The sequence below is a fragment of the Triticum aestivum genome, chromosome 3A, assembly GCF_018294505.1.
Source record: "Triticum aestivum cultivar Chinese Spring chromosome 3A, IWGSC CS RefSeq v2.1, whole genome shotgun sequence".
Taxonomy (NCBI): domain Eukaryota; kingdom Viridiplantae; phylum Streptophyta; class Magnoliopsida; order Poales; family Poaceae; genus Triticum; species Triticum aestivum.
The window spans coordinates 473,240,727-473,256,231 of NC_057800.1; the positions used below are offsets into that span (position 1 = coordinate 473,240,727).

General features: G+C 48.3%; 1 protein-coding gene across 2 annotated transcripts; it reads left to right on the forward strand.

The window, feature by feature from the left end:
• The first annotated feature begins 7,449 nt into the window (after nt 1–7,449).
• Nucleotides 7,450–13,570, forward strand: LOC543452 (auxin response factor 2). Of its 2 annotated transcripts, none has more exons than XM_044484921.1 (11): nt 7,450–8,042; nt 8,133–8,189; nt 8,296–8,487; nt 8,574–8,658; nt 8,974–9,064; nt 9,145–9,309; nt 10,179–10,298; nt 10,369–10,441; nt 11,944–12,103; nt 12,172–13,055; nt 13,125–13,570. In XM_044484921.1, the coding sequence occupies exons 1-10, from the start codon at nt 7,803–7,805 to the stop codon at nt 12,999–13,001; spliced, it is 2,013 nt and encodes a 670-aa protein (XP_044340856.1). In that variant the 5' UTR covers nt 7,450–7,802; the 3' UTR covers nt 13,002–13,055; nt 13,125–13,570. The 2 variants fall into 2 exon arrangements, with proteins under 2 accessions (XP_044340856.1, XP_044340857.1); XM_044484922.1 differs by having other exon boundaries at nt 7,451–8,042; nt 12,184–13,055.
• Nucleotides 13,571–15,505: the final 1,935 nt, after the last annotated feature.

Here is a 15,505-nt window from a genome sequence, read left to right on the forward strand (position 1 = left end):
ATGTACCAGAGTGTACGTGTGCAATGAGTAATAGATATAAAGGTAAGGAAAAACGGGAAAATTAAGTAATAAGCTGACGCTACCATTTATTTACCATTTGTAATGTGATTAATACGTCAAGGTGTACTTGTACAAGTAATGCGATAAGCAAGTAAGGCTATTTAACATGTCATGACCAAGAGCGAGCTGCGTGCGGGTATGTAAAATAGGTATAACAATCCTTAGCAGAGACCACCTGGGGATTCCTTGTACGCCAAAGCTCCTCGCCTCCTTGGTGTGTCCGACAAACGAGTTGTCAGGAGAAACCTCGAAAAGAGAAAAACCCAAAAGGAAAAGGAAAAGTAAAAGTGTGTGAATCCTAGGGTCAGCCGAGCCACACTGTGGACCACGAGCTAGCTATGCCTCCATCGATACCCATGGGATTTTGAGTGCGTAGTTATGTACGCGCGGTACGAATGCCGCTGTTTGATCGGGACTGGGACGGAGGCCAAATTTCTAGTTAAGCTCTTGATGAGCCGGGTTGTCTTGCTGCAGAATAGTCCGGACTCTTTTAATGGTGTCCGGGGGCTTGGCCGCTGAACTAAGGTTCTGCTGGAAAAGGTCATGCTGTATTTCTGCTGCTAAGGCCGTTGTGTGCTCCTCGGTATGGAGGGAGCGTTCCATATTTCCATTGATTGTTATGACGCCGCGTGGACCGGGCATCTTGAGCTTGAGATAAGCGTAGTGAGGTACCGCATTGAATCGAGCAAATGCGGTTCTTCCGAGCAGTGCATGATAGCCGCTGCGAAAGGGGACGATATCGAAGATTAACTCCTCGCTTTGGAAGTTATCTGGAGATCCGAAGACAACCTCTAGTGTGATTGAGCCCGTACAGCGGGCCTCTATGCCTAGTATGACTCCTTTAAAGGTAGTCCTTGTGGGTTTGATCCGTGATGGGTTCATGCCCATTTTGCATATTGTGTCCTCATAGAGCAGATTGAGGCTGCTGCCGCCGTCCATGAGGACTCGCGTTAGGTGGAATTCGTCAATGATTGGGTCTAGGACTAGTGCGGCTGATCCACCGTGCCGGATACTGGTCGGATGATCTCGACGGTCAAAAGTGATCGGGTACGATGACCATGGATTGAATTTTGGGGCGACTGGCTCTATCGCATAGACGTCCCTTAGTGTGCGCTTGCGCTTCCTCTTGGGGATGTGTGTCGCATATATCATGTTCACCGTTTTGACTTGAGGGGGAAACTTCTTATGTCCCCTTGTGGTTGGTTGCAGGGGCTCCTCGTCATCGTCCTCGCTCAGCTATCCCTTTTCCTTATCCTCGGCGTTTAACTTGTCGGCTTGCTTAAAAACCCAGCAATCTCTGTTAGTATGATTGGGTGGTTTGTGCGGGGTGGCATGGATTTGGCACGGATGGTCAAGTATGCAGTCCATGCTGGATGGTCCCTGATTGTTTCTTTGATACGGCTTTTTCCGCTGACCGGACTTGGAGCCGCTGAATCCGGCGTTTATAGAAGTTTCATCGGTGTTATCGCCATTGCTTTGGCGTTTGTGTCTGCTGCGTTGGAGCTTGCTGTTGTTGTTTTTGGCCTCGGAGGAGCCTGCCTCTTTGGACGTATTTTTACTATGAGCCAGCCAGCTATCCTCATCCGCACAAAAGCGGGTCATGAGGGCCGTGAGGGCGGCCATAGATTTCGGCTTTTCTTGGCCGAGGTGGCGGGCGAGCCATTCATCGCGGATGCTGTGTTTAAAGGCTGCTAGGGCTTCTGCATCCGGCAGTCGACGATCTGGTTCTTTTTAGTTAGGAACCTAGTCCGAAATTTCCTGGCTGACTCCCCGGGCTGTTGAACTATGTGACTTAAGTCATCGGCGTCAGGCGGCCGGACATATGTACCTTGGAAGTTGTCGAGAAAGGCTTCTTCCAAGTTCTCCCAGCTGCCGACGGAATTTTTAGGCAGGCTGTTTAACCAGTGCCGAGCTGGCCCTTTGAGTTTTAGTGGGAGGTATTTGATAGCATGGAGGTCATCTCCACAGGCCATGTGAATGTGGAGAATAAAATCCTCGATCCATACCGCAGGATCAGTTGTTTCGTCGTATGATTCAATGTTGACGGGTTTGAACCCTTCAGGGGGATTCATGGTCCATTAATTCATCAGTGAAGCAAAGAGGGTGTGCGGCGCCTCTATATCGAGCCGTGTCGCGACGTAGCTCCGACGGAGTCCTTCTATGGTTATCGGCTCGAGCATGACTAGGTTTGTCACGTCCTAATAGGTAGTCGTCATCGTGTATCAAGGTACGTCCTCGCGATCGGTAGATTGATCTTGTATTTACTGCTCTACTGTTCAGGTCATGTCGAAGGTCATATGTATGACCGTGAGACGATTTACCTCTGCCTTTGCGATGAGGTGGGGCTGGCTGGTGTTCGGCTTGAGTTGTCGCTTTGTCCCGTCCACGTGGTGGTCGGTCAGCCGCATTGCGCGATGGTGGTATGTGTACTGGTGCCTCGTCGTTGAACTGAGGTAGTAATTTGCATTCCGGGTAGATTTTGGCCAGGCGCTTGAGGCCGTATTCTTCGGCTGCTAGGACGTCGGTCCATTTAGCATTGAGCAGATCTTGGTCGGCTTGAAGCTCCTGCTGCTTCTTTTTCAGGCTCCTTGCAGTGGCTATTAGCTGGCACTTTAAGCGCTCCTGCTCAAGAGGTTCTTCAAGCATGATGAAATCCTCGGTGCCGAGGCTCGCCTCATCCTCGGAGAGCGGAAGATAATTACATCCTCCGAGTCCTCGTGTGTGGCCTGTCTACCAGGGCTAACCTGCCCATCTTCCCGTTCATCCCGTTCGGTAGCTGCGTCAACAGGGTCTTTATTGTCTTCGACACCTTTCGGAGTGTTATCTTCTCATGTGCCGGTGTTGCTATCTTTATTGCGGCGTGACTTAGAGTGGCGCCACTGACGTCGGCATTTCGATTGTATCTCAGGAGGTTTATCCTCAACTGGGTCTTCTTTGTCATCGCCGCTATTCTCCTTTGGTGCATCCACCATGTACACATCGTACGAGGAAGTGGCCGTCCAGCGTCCGGTGAATGGCGGGTCCTGGGCCTCTTCTTCTCCGGCATCGTCGTCCATACCGCCGATGTCATCGGAGCCGTAATCGAGCATGTCGGTTAAGTCTTCGACAGTGGCTATAAAGTGGGTGGCGGGTGGGGAGCGAAATTCCCTATCATCAGCTTCTAGTTCGAACCGGATATAGTTCGGCTGTGAGTCCCCCGCCAAGGACAGGTTCTTTAATGAGCTTAGCACGTCGCCCAAGGGTGAGTGCTGGAAGATGTTTGCGACGCTGAACTCGAAGATCGATAAACAATCAAGTTCGGCATCCGTGGACTCACATGGTTCGGAACTTACATCCGGAGACGAGTCCGGGGTTCCGGTGACAAGAATATTGTGTGAGTTTAAGTCCATGTGCGGCTCCAAAGCCGGGGAATCTGTGGCCTTCCTGGTGGGGCTGAACCTCCAGTCCTTAGATGGCATCGTATGCTCCGGATCTAAGGCCAGAGCAGTTACAGGAGCTATCTCCTGGATATGGTCCGATGATAGTTTTAGGTCATGTTCATCGAGGTGACCAGGAGCGATCGCCGCGGTCTCGAATCCAGCGAAGATCAGATCTCCACGGATGTCCGCGACGTAGTTCAAGCTCCCAAATCTGACATGGTGGCCAGGGGCGTAGCTATCGATCTGCTCTAGATGGCCAAACGAGTTGGCCCGCAGTGCAAAGCCGCCGAACACGAAAATCTGTCCGGGGAGGAAGGTTTCTCCTTGGACGGCGTCATTGTTGACGATTGAAGGGGCCATCGAACCTTTTGAGGATGGCACAGTGGAACTCTCAATGAAAGCACCAATGTCGGTGTCAAAACCGGCGGATCTCGGGTAGGGGGTCCCGAACTGTGCGTCTAAGGTCGATGGTAACAGGAGACAGGGGACACGATATTTACCCAGGTTCGGGCCCTCTCTATGGAGGTAATACCCCACGTCCTGCTTGATTGATATTGATGAATACGAGTATTACAAGAGTTGATCTACCTCGAGATTGTAATGGCTAAACCCTAGAGGCCTAGCTTGTATGGCTATGGTCATGAGTCTCCCTTTCCGGACTAAGTCCTCCAGTTTATATAGATACCGGGAGGATCTAGGGTTACACAACTTCGGTTACAAAGGAAAGGAATCTACATAGTCGGTCGCCAAGCTTGCCTTCCACGCCAAGGAGAGTCCCATCCGGACACGGGTGCAGTCTTCAGTCTTCAAATCTTCACAGCTCATTAGTCCGGCCGATGGCTAACAGGCCGGACGTCCGAGGACCCATTAGTCCAGGACTCCCTCATTCGCCTAAGCACTACGACAAATATGGCCGGGGTGTAAAACTGTGGAATGGGGCACCGCACATGGCTAAAGATCAACTTGTGTGTCTATGGGGTGCCCCTGCCTCCGTATATAAAGGGGGGAGAGGGAGAGGCCGCCGACCCTAGGAGGGCGCGCCAAGGTGTGGAGTCCTACTAGGACTCCCTAGTCCTAGTAGGATTCCACCTCCCACACAGAGTAGGAAAGGGGAAGAGAGAAGGAGAAGGAAAGGGGGGCAACCCCCTTCTCCTAGTCCTAATCGGCCTCCTGCCCAAGGGGGGCGCACCAGCCCCTTGTGGGCTGGTGTGCTTCCCTCTTATGGCCCATAAGGCCCATAACTTCTCCCCGGGGGTTCCGGTAACCTCCCGGTACTCCGGAAAAATGCCCGAACCACTCGGAACCATTCCGATGTCCAAATTCAACCTTCCAACATATGAATCTTTACCTCTCGACCATTTCGAGACTCCTCGTCATGTCTGTGATCTCATCCGGGACTCCGAAGAAGCTTCTGTCATCAAATCACATAACTCATAATACAAATTGTCATCGAACATTAAGCATGCGGACCCTACGGGTTCGAGAACTATGTAGACATGACCGAGACACATCTCTGGTCAATAAACAATAGAGAAACCTGGATGCTCATATTGGATCCTACATATTCTATGAAGATCTTTATCGGTCAAACCGCATAACAACATACGTTGTTCCCTTTGTCATCGGTATATTACTTGCCCGAGATTCGATCATCGATATCATCATACCTAGTTCAATCTCATTACTGGCAAGTCTCTTTACTCGTTCCGTAATGCATCATCCCGTGACTAACTCATTAGTCACATTGCTTGCAAGGCTTATAGTGATGTGCATTACCGAGAGGGCCCAGAGATACCTCTCCGACATTCGGAGTGACAAATCCTAATCTCGATCTATGCCAACTCAACAAACACCATCGGAGACACCTGTAGAGCATCTTTATAATCACCTAGTTACGTTGTGACGTTTGATAGAACACTAAGTGTTCCTCCGGTATTCGGGAGTTGCATAATCTCATAGTCATAGCAACATGTATAAGTCATGAAGAAAGCAATAGCAATAAACTAAACGATCATAGTGCTAAGCTAACGGATGGGTCTTGTCCATCACATCATTCTTCTAATGATATGATCCAATTCATCAAATGACAACACATGTCTATGATTAGGAAACTTAACCATCTTTGATTAATGAGCTAGTCAAGTAGAGGCATATTAGGGACACTCTGTTTTGTCTATGTATTCACACATGTACTAAGTTTTCGGTTAATACAATTCTAGCATGAATAATAAATATTTATCATGATATAAGGAAATATAAATAACAACTTTATTTTTGCCTTTAGGGCATATTTCCTTCAGAAAGCACGCTCCACATCCTTCATAGCATTCTCTTGCATTTGGGCAAACCTCTATCTCTTCTCTCCTTACGGATTGGGTATGGTCTTCATAAGAGTGGACCACTGAGGATAGATGCCATTAGCTAGGTAATATCCCTTGTTGTAATGGTGGCCATTGACCTCAAAGTTCACCTCCGGGGAGTGCCCTTCCACAAGCCTTGCAAACACCGGAAACCGCTGAAGAACACTAATATCATTCTGAGAACCAGCCATGCCGAAGAAAGAATGCCATATCCAGAGATCTTGTGAAGCCACATCTTCAAGTATAACAGTGGCACCTTTCACATGCCCCTTGTACTGCCCCTGCCAAGAAAATTGACAGTTCATCCATTTTTAGTGCATACAGTCTATACTACCAAGCATGCCCGGAAAGCCCTCTCGGCATTGATCGCCAACAACCTCTCTATATCAGCGGCATTTGGCTCTCTAAGGTACTCCGGGCCAAACACTTTCACCACGGCCGTGCAAAAACTATACAATGAGATGAGACATGTGGACTCACTCATACGAACATACTCATCCACAAAGATCACCAGGGATTCCATATGCAAGCATGCAGATAGCCGCAGTGCATTTCTGGTATGAAGAGAAACCAAGCTTGCCTAGGGCATCCACTTTGCACTCAAAGTATGGGTCATGCGCGACCACTCCCTCGCGAATATGATTGAACACATGCCTTCTCATTCGGAATCGACGACGAAATTGATGTGGCCTAAAGAGTGGACCATCCTTAAAGTAATCGACATAGAGAAGGGTGTGCCCTTTCTCTCTATTGCTGTCCAAGGCCGGAGCATGGTCGGGGATTGATCCCCTGTACCGAGGCCACTTCCTAGTGATGTGTTCATGTACGACCAACGCAGCTGCCAGCTCTTCATCATCCGATGAGCAAATGAAATTGTGAAAGAAAAACTCATCACCACTGTCCATTGTACCTTGTGAGCAATCCGTCGAACGCCTTGCGGTCGTGATCGGAAAGCGGCCGGATAGTGCACGACCTGCTCCCCTCGCAGGCAGCAAAGCAAGGTTTTGGGGTCGGTGGTGGTGGAGGGCGCCCTGCGTCACCGAACGGCCGACCGGAAGAGGTTAGGGACGACGAGCGACAACGACGGCCGTAATTTGTCTCCCACCGGCAACACAGAGAACGCCTGCCAAATTCTTTTTCGGGAGGCCGGTGCGGAGACAGCTATGGCATAACGCGGTGGTGGCTGGGACGACCCTGGTGGAACACAATGCGACCAGGGGTGGCGATGGCGACAGCGATGGCGGTGAGGGGGCAGTGGGGAGGGGCGGTGGGGCGGGTAGAGAAAGAGAAAGAGGGGTCTGTCTCACCAACGGGCGGGCCATGGCAGGACAAGGGCACACGTCCGTGTGTCCGTTCGACCGCAAACTCAGCCTAAACTTGGACATGAAATAGGTCGAAAGCGGACAGAAAACGGACGACGGTCCGCTTGCTGCCACGCGTTGGGAGGCCTGTTTTATTCGTTTACTCCCAAATGAATGCGGACGGATCTCGCATCTGCGACGCCGTCCGTCCTCGCTGCGCGGTTCCCGTGCCTTTCGCTCTCTTTCGTCCTCTTCTCTTTTCCAGCAGCGCAGCACTGTATGATAGGGAGCAGTTCTCTTCGTCCTCGACAGTCAACATAGCAGAGTCACAGACGGAACAAGTGTGAAAGCCCCGCGCGGTTTATCCAACTCCTAGTCCGTAGCCCTGGCTCCCCCTCTGCCTCCTACCCTACGAGCTCCCCCTAGCTAGCTCCCCACCACCACCTCCTATAGCCACCCATGGCCATCACCACCATGTGTCGCCACCCCACCTCCACTCCCCACTTCCCACCCACTCCGCTTCCCGGCCCCCCATTAAACGCCCGTGAGCTAGCACGCGATCCCCTACCCACCACCGGGCGACGTGCTCCGTCTCCATCACTCCTCCTCGACCGTTGCTCCGTGTCCGCGGAGAGGCGCTGCGTCCTCACCTGACGGCGGCCATGATAGGCATCGACCTCAACACCGTGGAGGACGAGGAGGAGGGCGGTCCCTCGGCTGAGCCCCCGAGGGGCACGGTGTGCCTAGAGCTGTGGCACGCGTGCGCCGGCCCCGTGGGGCCGCTGCCTCGGAAGGGCAGCGCCGTCGTGTACCTGCCGGAGGGCCACCTCGAGCACACCCGGGAGGCGGTGGCCGCGGTGCCGCCCCATGTGTTCTGCCGAGTTGTCGATGTCAATCTCCAGGTGCGTGCGCGCGCGCGCGGCCTGCTGCTCGTGCTGTACGGTGTCCACAATGTGTTCGAGGTATTAACTGAGAGAGCGTGCTCCCTGCAGGCGGACCCAGCGACGGACGAGGTTTACGCGCAAGTTTCTCTCCTGGTCGACAACGAGGTACCACTACCACTACCACTGATCTGAATATGCCAGTAATGATAGCATCGGACATGGTCAATGTGAGCTGAACGATCAAAGCTCTGCGCGTCGGTGATGGTTGCAGGAAGCCAAGAGGCGGATGCGCCAAGGGGAGAGCGAGGAAGCTTGCGACGGTGACGGCGAGGACACCGGTGCCGCGAAGCGCCGAGCTCGCATGCCCCACATGTTCTGCAAGACGCTCACGGCTTCCGACACCAGCACGCACGGGGGCTTCTCCGTGCCGCGCCGTGCCGCTGAGGACTGCTTCCCGCCTCTGGTACATGGCGTTGGTGATGAAGTGATTTTGTCGCCTCGAGGTGACTTGGTACTGGTAGTAGTGACTTTTTTGCTTGGCGTCTGCAGGATTACAACCTGCAGAGGCCGTCCCAGGAGCTTGTGGCCAAGGATCTGCACGGCACCGAGTGGAGGTTCCGACATATCTATCGAGGTACTGCAAGAGCGATTCACTGGCTTATTATTGCTTATAGCTCAGGTTCAGCGTATTTGTTAGGCTGCCCACCTGAGATATATAGAATGCTATGACATATCATGAGGTGTTACAGAGATGGCTTATTTAGATGTGTATAACCAGACAACAGTGAAGATTGTTGGTCATCTGCATTTGCTTTCTTTCATGAGGTGGTCTTTTGGCTATAATTTACCGTTACAACCATTGTTAATACGAAGACCATTGGGATTTGAAGAAACCCTGAGAAAATTTGTGGTCCCGAGTGGCTAACAGGTCTGCTCCCAACTGTTACAGGCCAGCCACGGAGGCACCTTTTAACCACTGGATGGAGTGCATTCGTCAACAAAAAGAAGCTTGTCTCTGGGGATGCAGTGCTGTTCCTCCGGTAACGATTTATAACTCACGATGCCTTCATTGGAACTTACTCTAGCTTCCCTTCGGCAATGATTTCTTATTCTCGTCCAGAGGTGAAGATGGAGTGCTCCAATTGGGAGTGCGCCGAGCTGCTCAGCTAAAAAATGTATCCCCTTTTCCTGCACTTTTTAACCAGGATTCAAGTCTTCGTAGTCTCGGTAATGTTGCCCATGCTGTGGCTATGAAAAGTATTTTTCACATCTACTACAATCCCAGGTACTTTGCTGATTGTTTTCATAACCGTCTCAATTGCCTGTATTAATTAAGGTCGTACAAGTCGCTTCCTCTCCTTATCTCAACCATAATAAGAAAATGTTCGACTAATGCACAGTTATAGTGTTCACCTAGAAAAAGTTAGACACGTCGGCAACCATAATAAGAAAAGGTTGGATGAATACACAGTTCTAGTGTTTTCCTTGAACAAGTTGTACATGTTGGCGACCATAATAAGAAAAGGTTGGGCGAATCAGTTATAGTGTCTTCCTAGAACAAATTATACTTGTCGGCTATGGTATCTTAAACTTTACGACTTGTCAGTCCTGTGCTAACTATTTTGAATACTCGTTCTTAATACCGTACGACTCATTTTTTATTCAGCAGTCAGGTTCAGTTCCCTGGTGAAGACAGTTTTGAGTTGCTTCTTGTTCTTTGTTGCTTCCCCCAATCCAACATTTTGTATCTCATCTCATTGGTCTGGCCATCTATGTTTCCTCGTAAATGCTAAATTATCACATTACATGTTATTCTCAAAGGTCATTTAATTGTGGCATACTACACATTTGGGGCAGCCATTCAGATTTGTTTGGTCATGTCTGAATTTGATATTGGGAATTGACATGTTCTGTTTATTACTTGTGGACGTTTTCATTATGCTCATTTAGCATCAATGCAACTATTTTGAAAGTGCTCTATCCCATTATTGATAATAACTAAACTAAAGAAAGAAATAGAATCTCGTCAGCACCCTGTTCAGATAGATAATTCAGATTGGTAATAATTTGCTTTGATTCTCATAATATTTGTGCATTTCTCCTGTGCAACTTGGACGGTTCATTTGTATAGAATAAGTTCATTGGACTTGACAGGTTATGTGAGTCTGAGTTCATTGTACCATATTGGAAGTTCATGAGAAGCTTCAGTCAACCTTTTTCTGTTGGAATGAGGTTTAAAATGAAATACGAAAATGAAGATGCTTCAGAAAGAAGGTATGGTGCAATAGTTAAAAAATTTCTCTGTGATTGGGTTCACAATGCCATAACTATTCTTGTTTTTCAGGTCAACTGGGATGATAACTGGGAGCAGAGAGTCAGACCTGAAGTCGCATGGTTCGAAGTGGAAATGTTTGGTGGTATGTTCTGCTTTCTCATGCTTGACACATCATATTTGCACCAATGTTGGTATCGATGCATGTGCATAGTACTCTAGGTGTATGACCATCTATCTTTATTAATTAAATGCAACAAAAGCATTGTGGTTCTCTGTCTTCGATTTCAGCATTTTGTGTTATGTGTAACTTTTCATCAGTTGGCGAATTACAGTATGCCCAGCTTGAATTTTGAATAGATGCTGGTCATTTCAAATCATTAAGGGCCAAAGAAATCCTGTCGTTTCATTTCTGGAAAATAATGTAAATGCCTGTGAAGAAAAGTGAAGCGTTGTCCATTTGTCCTAATCAAGATTACTACATTAGAATATGCCCTCATTAAGTTCCAATGTTTTGCACTAATCTATACAACTGTGGTTTACTAGTAAGAGGAGCAGCATAACAGAGTAGAAGTATAGTGCACTCAAAGATACAATTCATACTGCAGCCGGGGATGCAGGCGGATGCGTCCGCGTAGTCAAAATTGCAATAATCCTCATTACTTTAATAATCGTGTTAGTTTAATTTACCTGTTTGGGGATGGTTGTGGACGCCATCCGCTTGCATCCCTAACGGCAGCTACTCAATTGTATACTTGTCCTACTCCTTGATTAACTATTGGAGCTTGTGCTCTTAGTATTTTTTACTTTGGTTTAAACCAAGGGCGGCGTTTTGGTAACCAGGGCCATCTACACCCGCCCATGTACAGAAAAAAATAGCAAAACAATTCAAAAAAATCTAAAAAAAATTTGGCATCCAAGATACTCGGGTGCGCTAGGAGCATGCAAAAATTGCCTGAACATATGACGTTTGAGGAGCTCTAGACAAAAAAAAAATCGGCTCTCACAGAAGTTTTGGAAAATGGCACTTTGGAGAACTGTTTTTTTCTAGAGCTCCTCGGATGTCATTTTACCATGAAAATTTGCATGCTACTAGTGCACTCTAGCGTCTTGGATGCCAATTTTTTTTAGAGTTTTTGGAATTTACTGTTCATCGGGAGTTGATGAGCCTGGGCTCATCTGTGGATTACTGGGTTTGAACCATGCTATAATAGATCAAATTTGAAAGATTTCTGAATGTCCATATAACGACTGCCAAACATTTGTATATATGCTATTAATCGGGTAGGATGCATCTAATTTAGCCGAAACCGAGCTTCCATAAAATATTCGCTGAAATTCTTTGTCATAGATGAAATCAGCAGTTTTACTTTTTTCAAGTTAATGTGATTGGAAATTCCCGATGGTGGAACAAGGTTTGAAACCTTGCAATATACTATAATGTCCCATGGCAAAGTTCTCACAAGGAGTCAAGGATATGTGAACCCTGGAGTTTAGCATTGTGCTAGTTGGTTTCCAGGATTGCATAGGATGTAATTTAAAACCATATTTTGCATGCCGTGTTGAACAAGGAATCTTAGTCATTTACTTTATCTGTTCTCATTAGATTCCTTGTCCTTAAATCATGACTGATGGAAAACTTGACAGGTGAGATGGGATGATGATGTAGAGTGCCGTCGCCTTAATAGGGTATCTCCTTGGGAGATTGAACTTGCTGGATCGGTTTCGGGATCTCATCTGTCCTCTCCCCATTCAAAACGGCTGAAGCCATGCCTCCCCCAAGTTAATCCAGACATGTTGCTTCCAAGTAGGTTGGGTTGTAAGTGAAGAGATAATCATTTGATACACTGTTGTGCCCTACTGAACTTTTTTTAGCCATTTTGGCAGGTGGAAGTGTTTCTTCGGATTTTGCGGAATCTGCCAGATTCCACAAGGTCTTGCAAGGTCAAGAATTATTGGGTTCTAAAGCCCATGATGGTACTGTTAATTCAGCTTCTGAGGCTTCTCAGGCGTCTGAAGCAAGAAATTTTCAGTACAGTGATGATCGGAATTGCTCTATCAACATGTGTAACATTCCAGGGGTTCCAGGACTTGGTGCTAGAACCCCGCCTGAAAACCATGGATTTTCCTACCACTGCTCAGGCTTTGGGGAGTCTCAAAGATTCCAAAAGGTCTTGCAAGGTCAAGAAGTGTTTGGTCCTTATGAAGGAGGAACTTTGTCTGATGCTGTTATAAGAGGTTCTAGCTTCTGTCAACCTGATGGCAACTATACATCTCGTGCAACATATAAATGGCTTATGTCACAGGGATGCGATTATCGTGGGCCAGTAACACCAGCAATGCCTCAAGCATCCTCTCCATTATCTGTGCTAATGTTCCCTCAAACTAGTTCCAAGATACATGGCTTTGAATACGTATGCAGAAGCCTGGATAAGGATGATAATATTAGACATGTTACTATCAACGCCACTCAAGATATGGGAAGAACCAGTCATACATTACCTCTCTGGCCTCGTCTTGTTTCAGGCAAAGCAGTAGCTAGTTGTGCTGGAACTAAAAAGTTGCCCTCCATCGGCAGTGCAGAGCATGAACCAAATGACAAGGATGTTCACACAAATGGCTGCAAAATCTTTGGTATCTCTTTGACTCAGAAGGTTCGAGTATGCGATGAAGTGGAATGTAGCAGTGCGAATTGTGATTTTTAGCTCCAGCCTTTAAAGCCACAAATGTCAAAATCACTAGGCAACAGTTGTGCTACTGTAAGTTTTACATGCATAATTTTTTGGCAGCTTCTTGATGCAATTGCTTATTAACCAAAAATTCCGCAGGTTCATGAGCAAAGGCCTGCTGTTGGCATGGTGGTTGACCTTTCTGCGGTTGATACGATGATCTGATTCGTCTAACTGTGTCCTGGGAGGAGAAGCGGGGCCTACAGCAGGATTCATGTTAGTGATGTGATACTCAATGACGCAAAACTTCCACCTGGTTATTTCATCCTATGTGCACAGTTGGCACCGAGTTCAGTAAACACATCATGGTTGATGAGTTGCTGATGCTTATCAAATTTGTAATGCACTTCTAGAATTTGATTTGTTATAACATCTATCTGAAGCTCTCTTTTGAATCATCATTTATGTTGTACGAGCTGCTAGTGTGTTTTTAAGCTGCATGGTATGTTATGACTTGTTTGTACTAGCACGATTTAATTTCGAAGAATAGATGTAGTTCTTGTTTGAATTAGCACCATTTATTACAAAGTACTCTATAATGTGTATTTTTTTGAAGTTAATTTTCTGTATGTTTGACCAATTTTATAGAGAACTATCAATATCTTTTTTTGCCGGGGGGGGGGGGGGGGGGGGGGGGGCGTAAAGGAGATTTTCATTACTCACGGGGCCTCTCAGCCACAACCAAGTTTACAATGAAGTCTAACCCCGAGTACAACCACACTGCGGTTCGGGGGGTATTACGGCCATAAGCAGCAAGTTCATGGCTAACCTTATTCTGCGAACGACGACAAAAAGTAAAAGAAATCTTTCTATCCTCAGTTGAGGCCAAGCTTTTAATCTTCTGGATCACGAAGCGATGTACTGATCTATTATCGGAATTTGCTATGATCAGCGACACTGCCTCAGAAATATCTAGTTCTACCAAAATTGGCAGCATCGTCCGGTGGAGGGCTAGCTCCAGCCCCTCCCTACACGCCGCGAGCTCGGCGCCCAGCACGTTACCACAAGTACGGAGTTCACGGCAAGCGCTAAAAATGATGTTTCCCTGAGTGTTCCGGAGGATCATCCCACCTCCTGCCATACCTGTAGCCGGTACGAAGCTTTCGTCCGTGTTCAACTTGGTCCATCCTGTAGTAGGAGCAAACCAGCTCAGCTCCTCTTTAGCTAGGGCGCTGGCTGTATGTGTTGGTGGAGCAGCATTGATCACCATTTTCCCCTTCATAACATCACCATTGGGGTACTGTTTGAGGCATAATAAAGAGTTGATATATCCATGTAGGAACCGCTGAGAGGACTCAATTGGAGGTGGCCGTTTTTCATGCATGATCCCATTCCGCACGTGCTAAGTCCTCCACATGATCATCCGTACGATCATACGCGCCGTCTCGTCCAAAGGCTCAAGGAGGGTGAACAACCATTCTGGCCCCGTGTTGCGAACGGATTCAACCCTCGGGATGACCCAATCTAGCGCCATGGCATGCCAAAGTTCCTTCGCAAGGGGGCACCTGCACATCGCATAGAACCCATCCTCTCGTTCCACACCACAAATGGGGCATATGTCAGAAAGCTCAAGATGACGTGAGAATTTATTTGCCCAAGTAGCTAGAGAGTTGGTCACAATCCGCCAAGCAAACACGCGTACCTTCGGGGGAGCAGGGCACCCCCATATGGTCTTCCAGATGGCGCGACGACCATCCGGTGCCCTGCTCATGGCGGTGGCCAATGGACGCTCGCACTCGTCCATGGCAAACCGATAGGCGGAACGAACGGTGAAGATACCGTTCTTCTCCGGCGCCCAGGCGATGATGTCATCAGTGCAGCGGGGCGAGGTGCGAATGTTGGATATCGCATCGACGTCCGCCGGGAGGAAGTGTCGGCAGAGAAGATCCATACGCCAGGACCCATCCGCCGCGAGAAGCTCCGCCACTCTCCTCAGCCGGCAGGTGCCTTGCCGCATGATAGGTTGGCGCGAGGGTTCCCTCGGCACCCATCGGTCACGCCATATCCGGATGTTTTGGCCATCTCCAACACGCCATATGATGCCCTTTTTCAAGACCTCGAGGCCATACTGTATGGCCTGCCAGGTCGAGGATGCGTTCCCGGAGAACACTGTATCCTCAAGGCGACCATCTGGATAGTACCGAGCTTTTAGTACCTGCGCACACAGACTGTTAAGCTTAATTAAGAGGTGCCACGCCTGTCGAGCAAGGAGAGCTTGGTTGAAGAGACGGAAATCTTTGAAGCCCAAGCCTCCCTTGGTCTTATGTGCTAAAATTTTCGGCCATGCCAACCAATGCGTTTTCCTCTTGCCCTCCGCCGAGCCCCACCAGAAATTCCGTACCATTCTGTTCAAGTCGTCGCAGACTGACATGGGTAGTTTGAAGACCCCCATTATATAAGTTGGAATGGCTTGGGCAATGGCTTTAATCATGGCTTCCTTTCCTGCAAGTGTGTCCCCCCATGCAATGATTCACTTCAAT

What these genes read in the sequence shown, in the direction of transcription:
- LOC543452 (XM_044484921.1), top strand. Translation starts at nt 7,803, where the DNA reads ATGATAGGCATCGACCTCAACACCGTGGAGGACGAGGAGGAGGGCGGT. An exon ending in CTCTCCTGGTCGACAACGAG is followed by an intron (nt 8,190 to 8,295) that starts GTACCACTACCA and finishes TGATGGTTGCAG; the next exon opens with GAAGCCAAGAGGCGGATGCG. An exon ending in CGAAGTGGAAATGTTTGGTG is followed by an intron (nt 10,442 to 11,943) that starts GTATGTTCTGCT and finishes AAAACTTGACAG; the next exon opens with GTGAGATGGGATGATGATGT.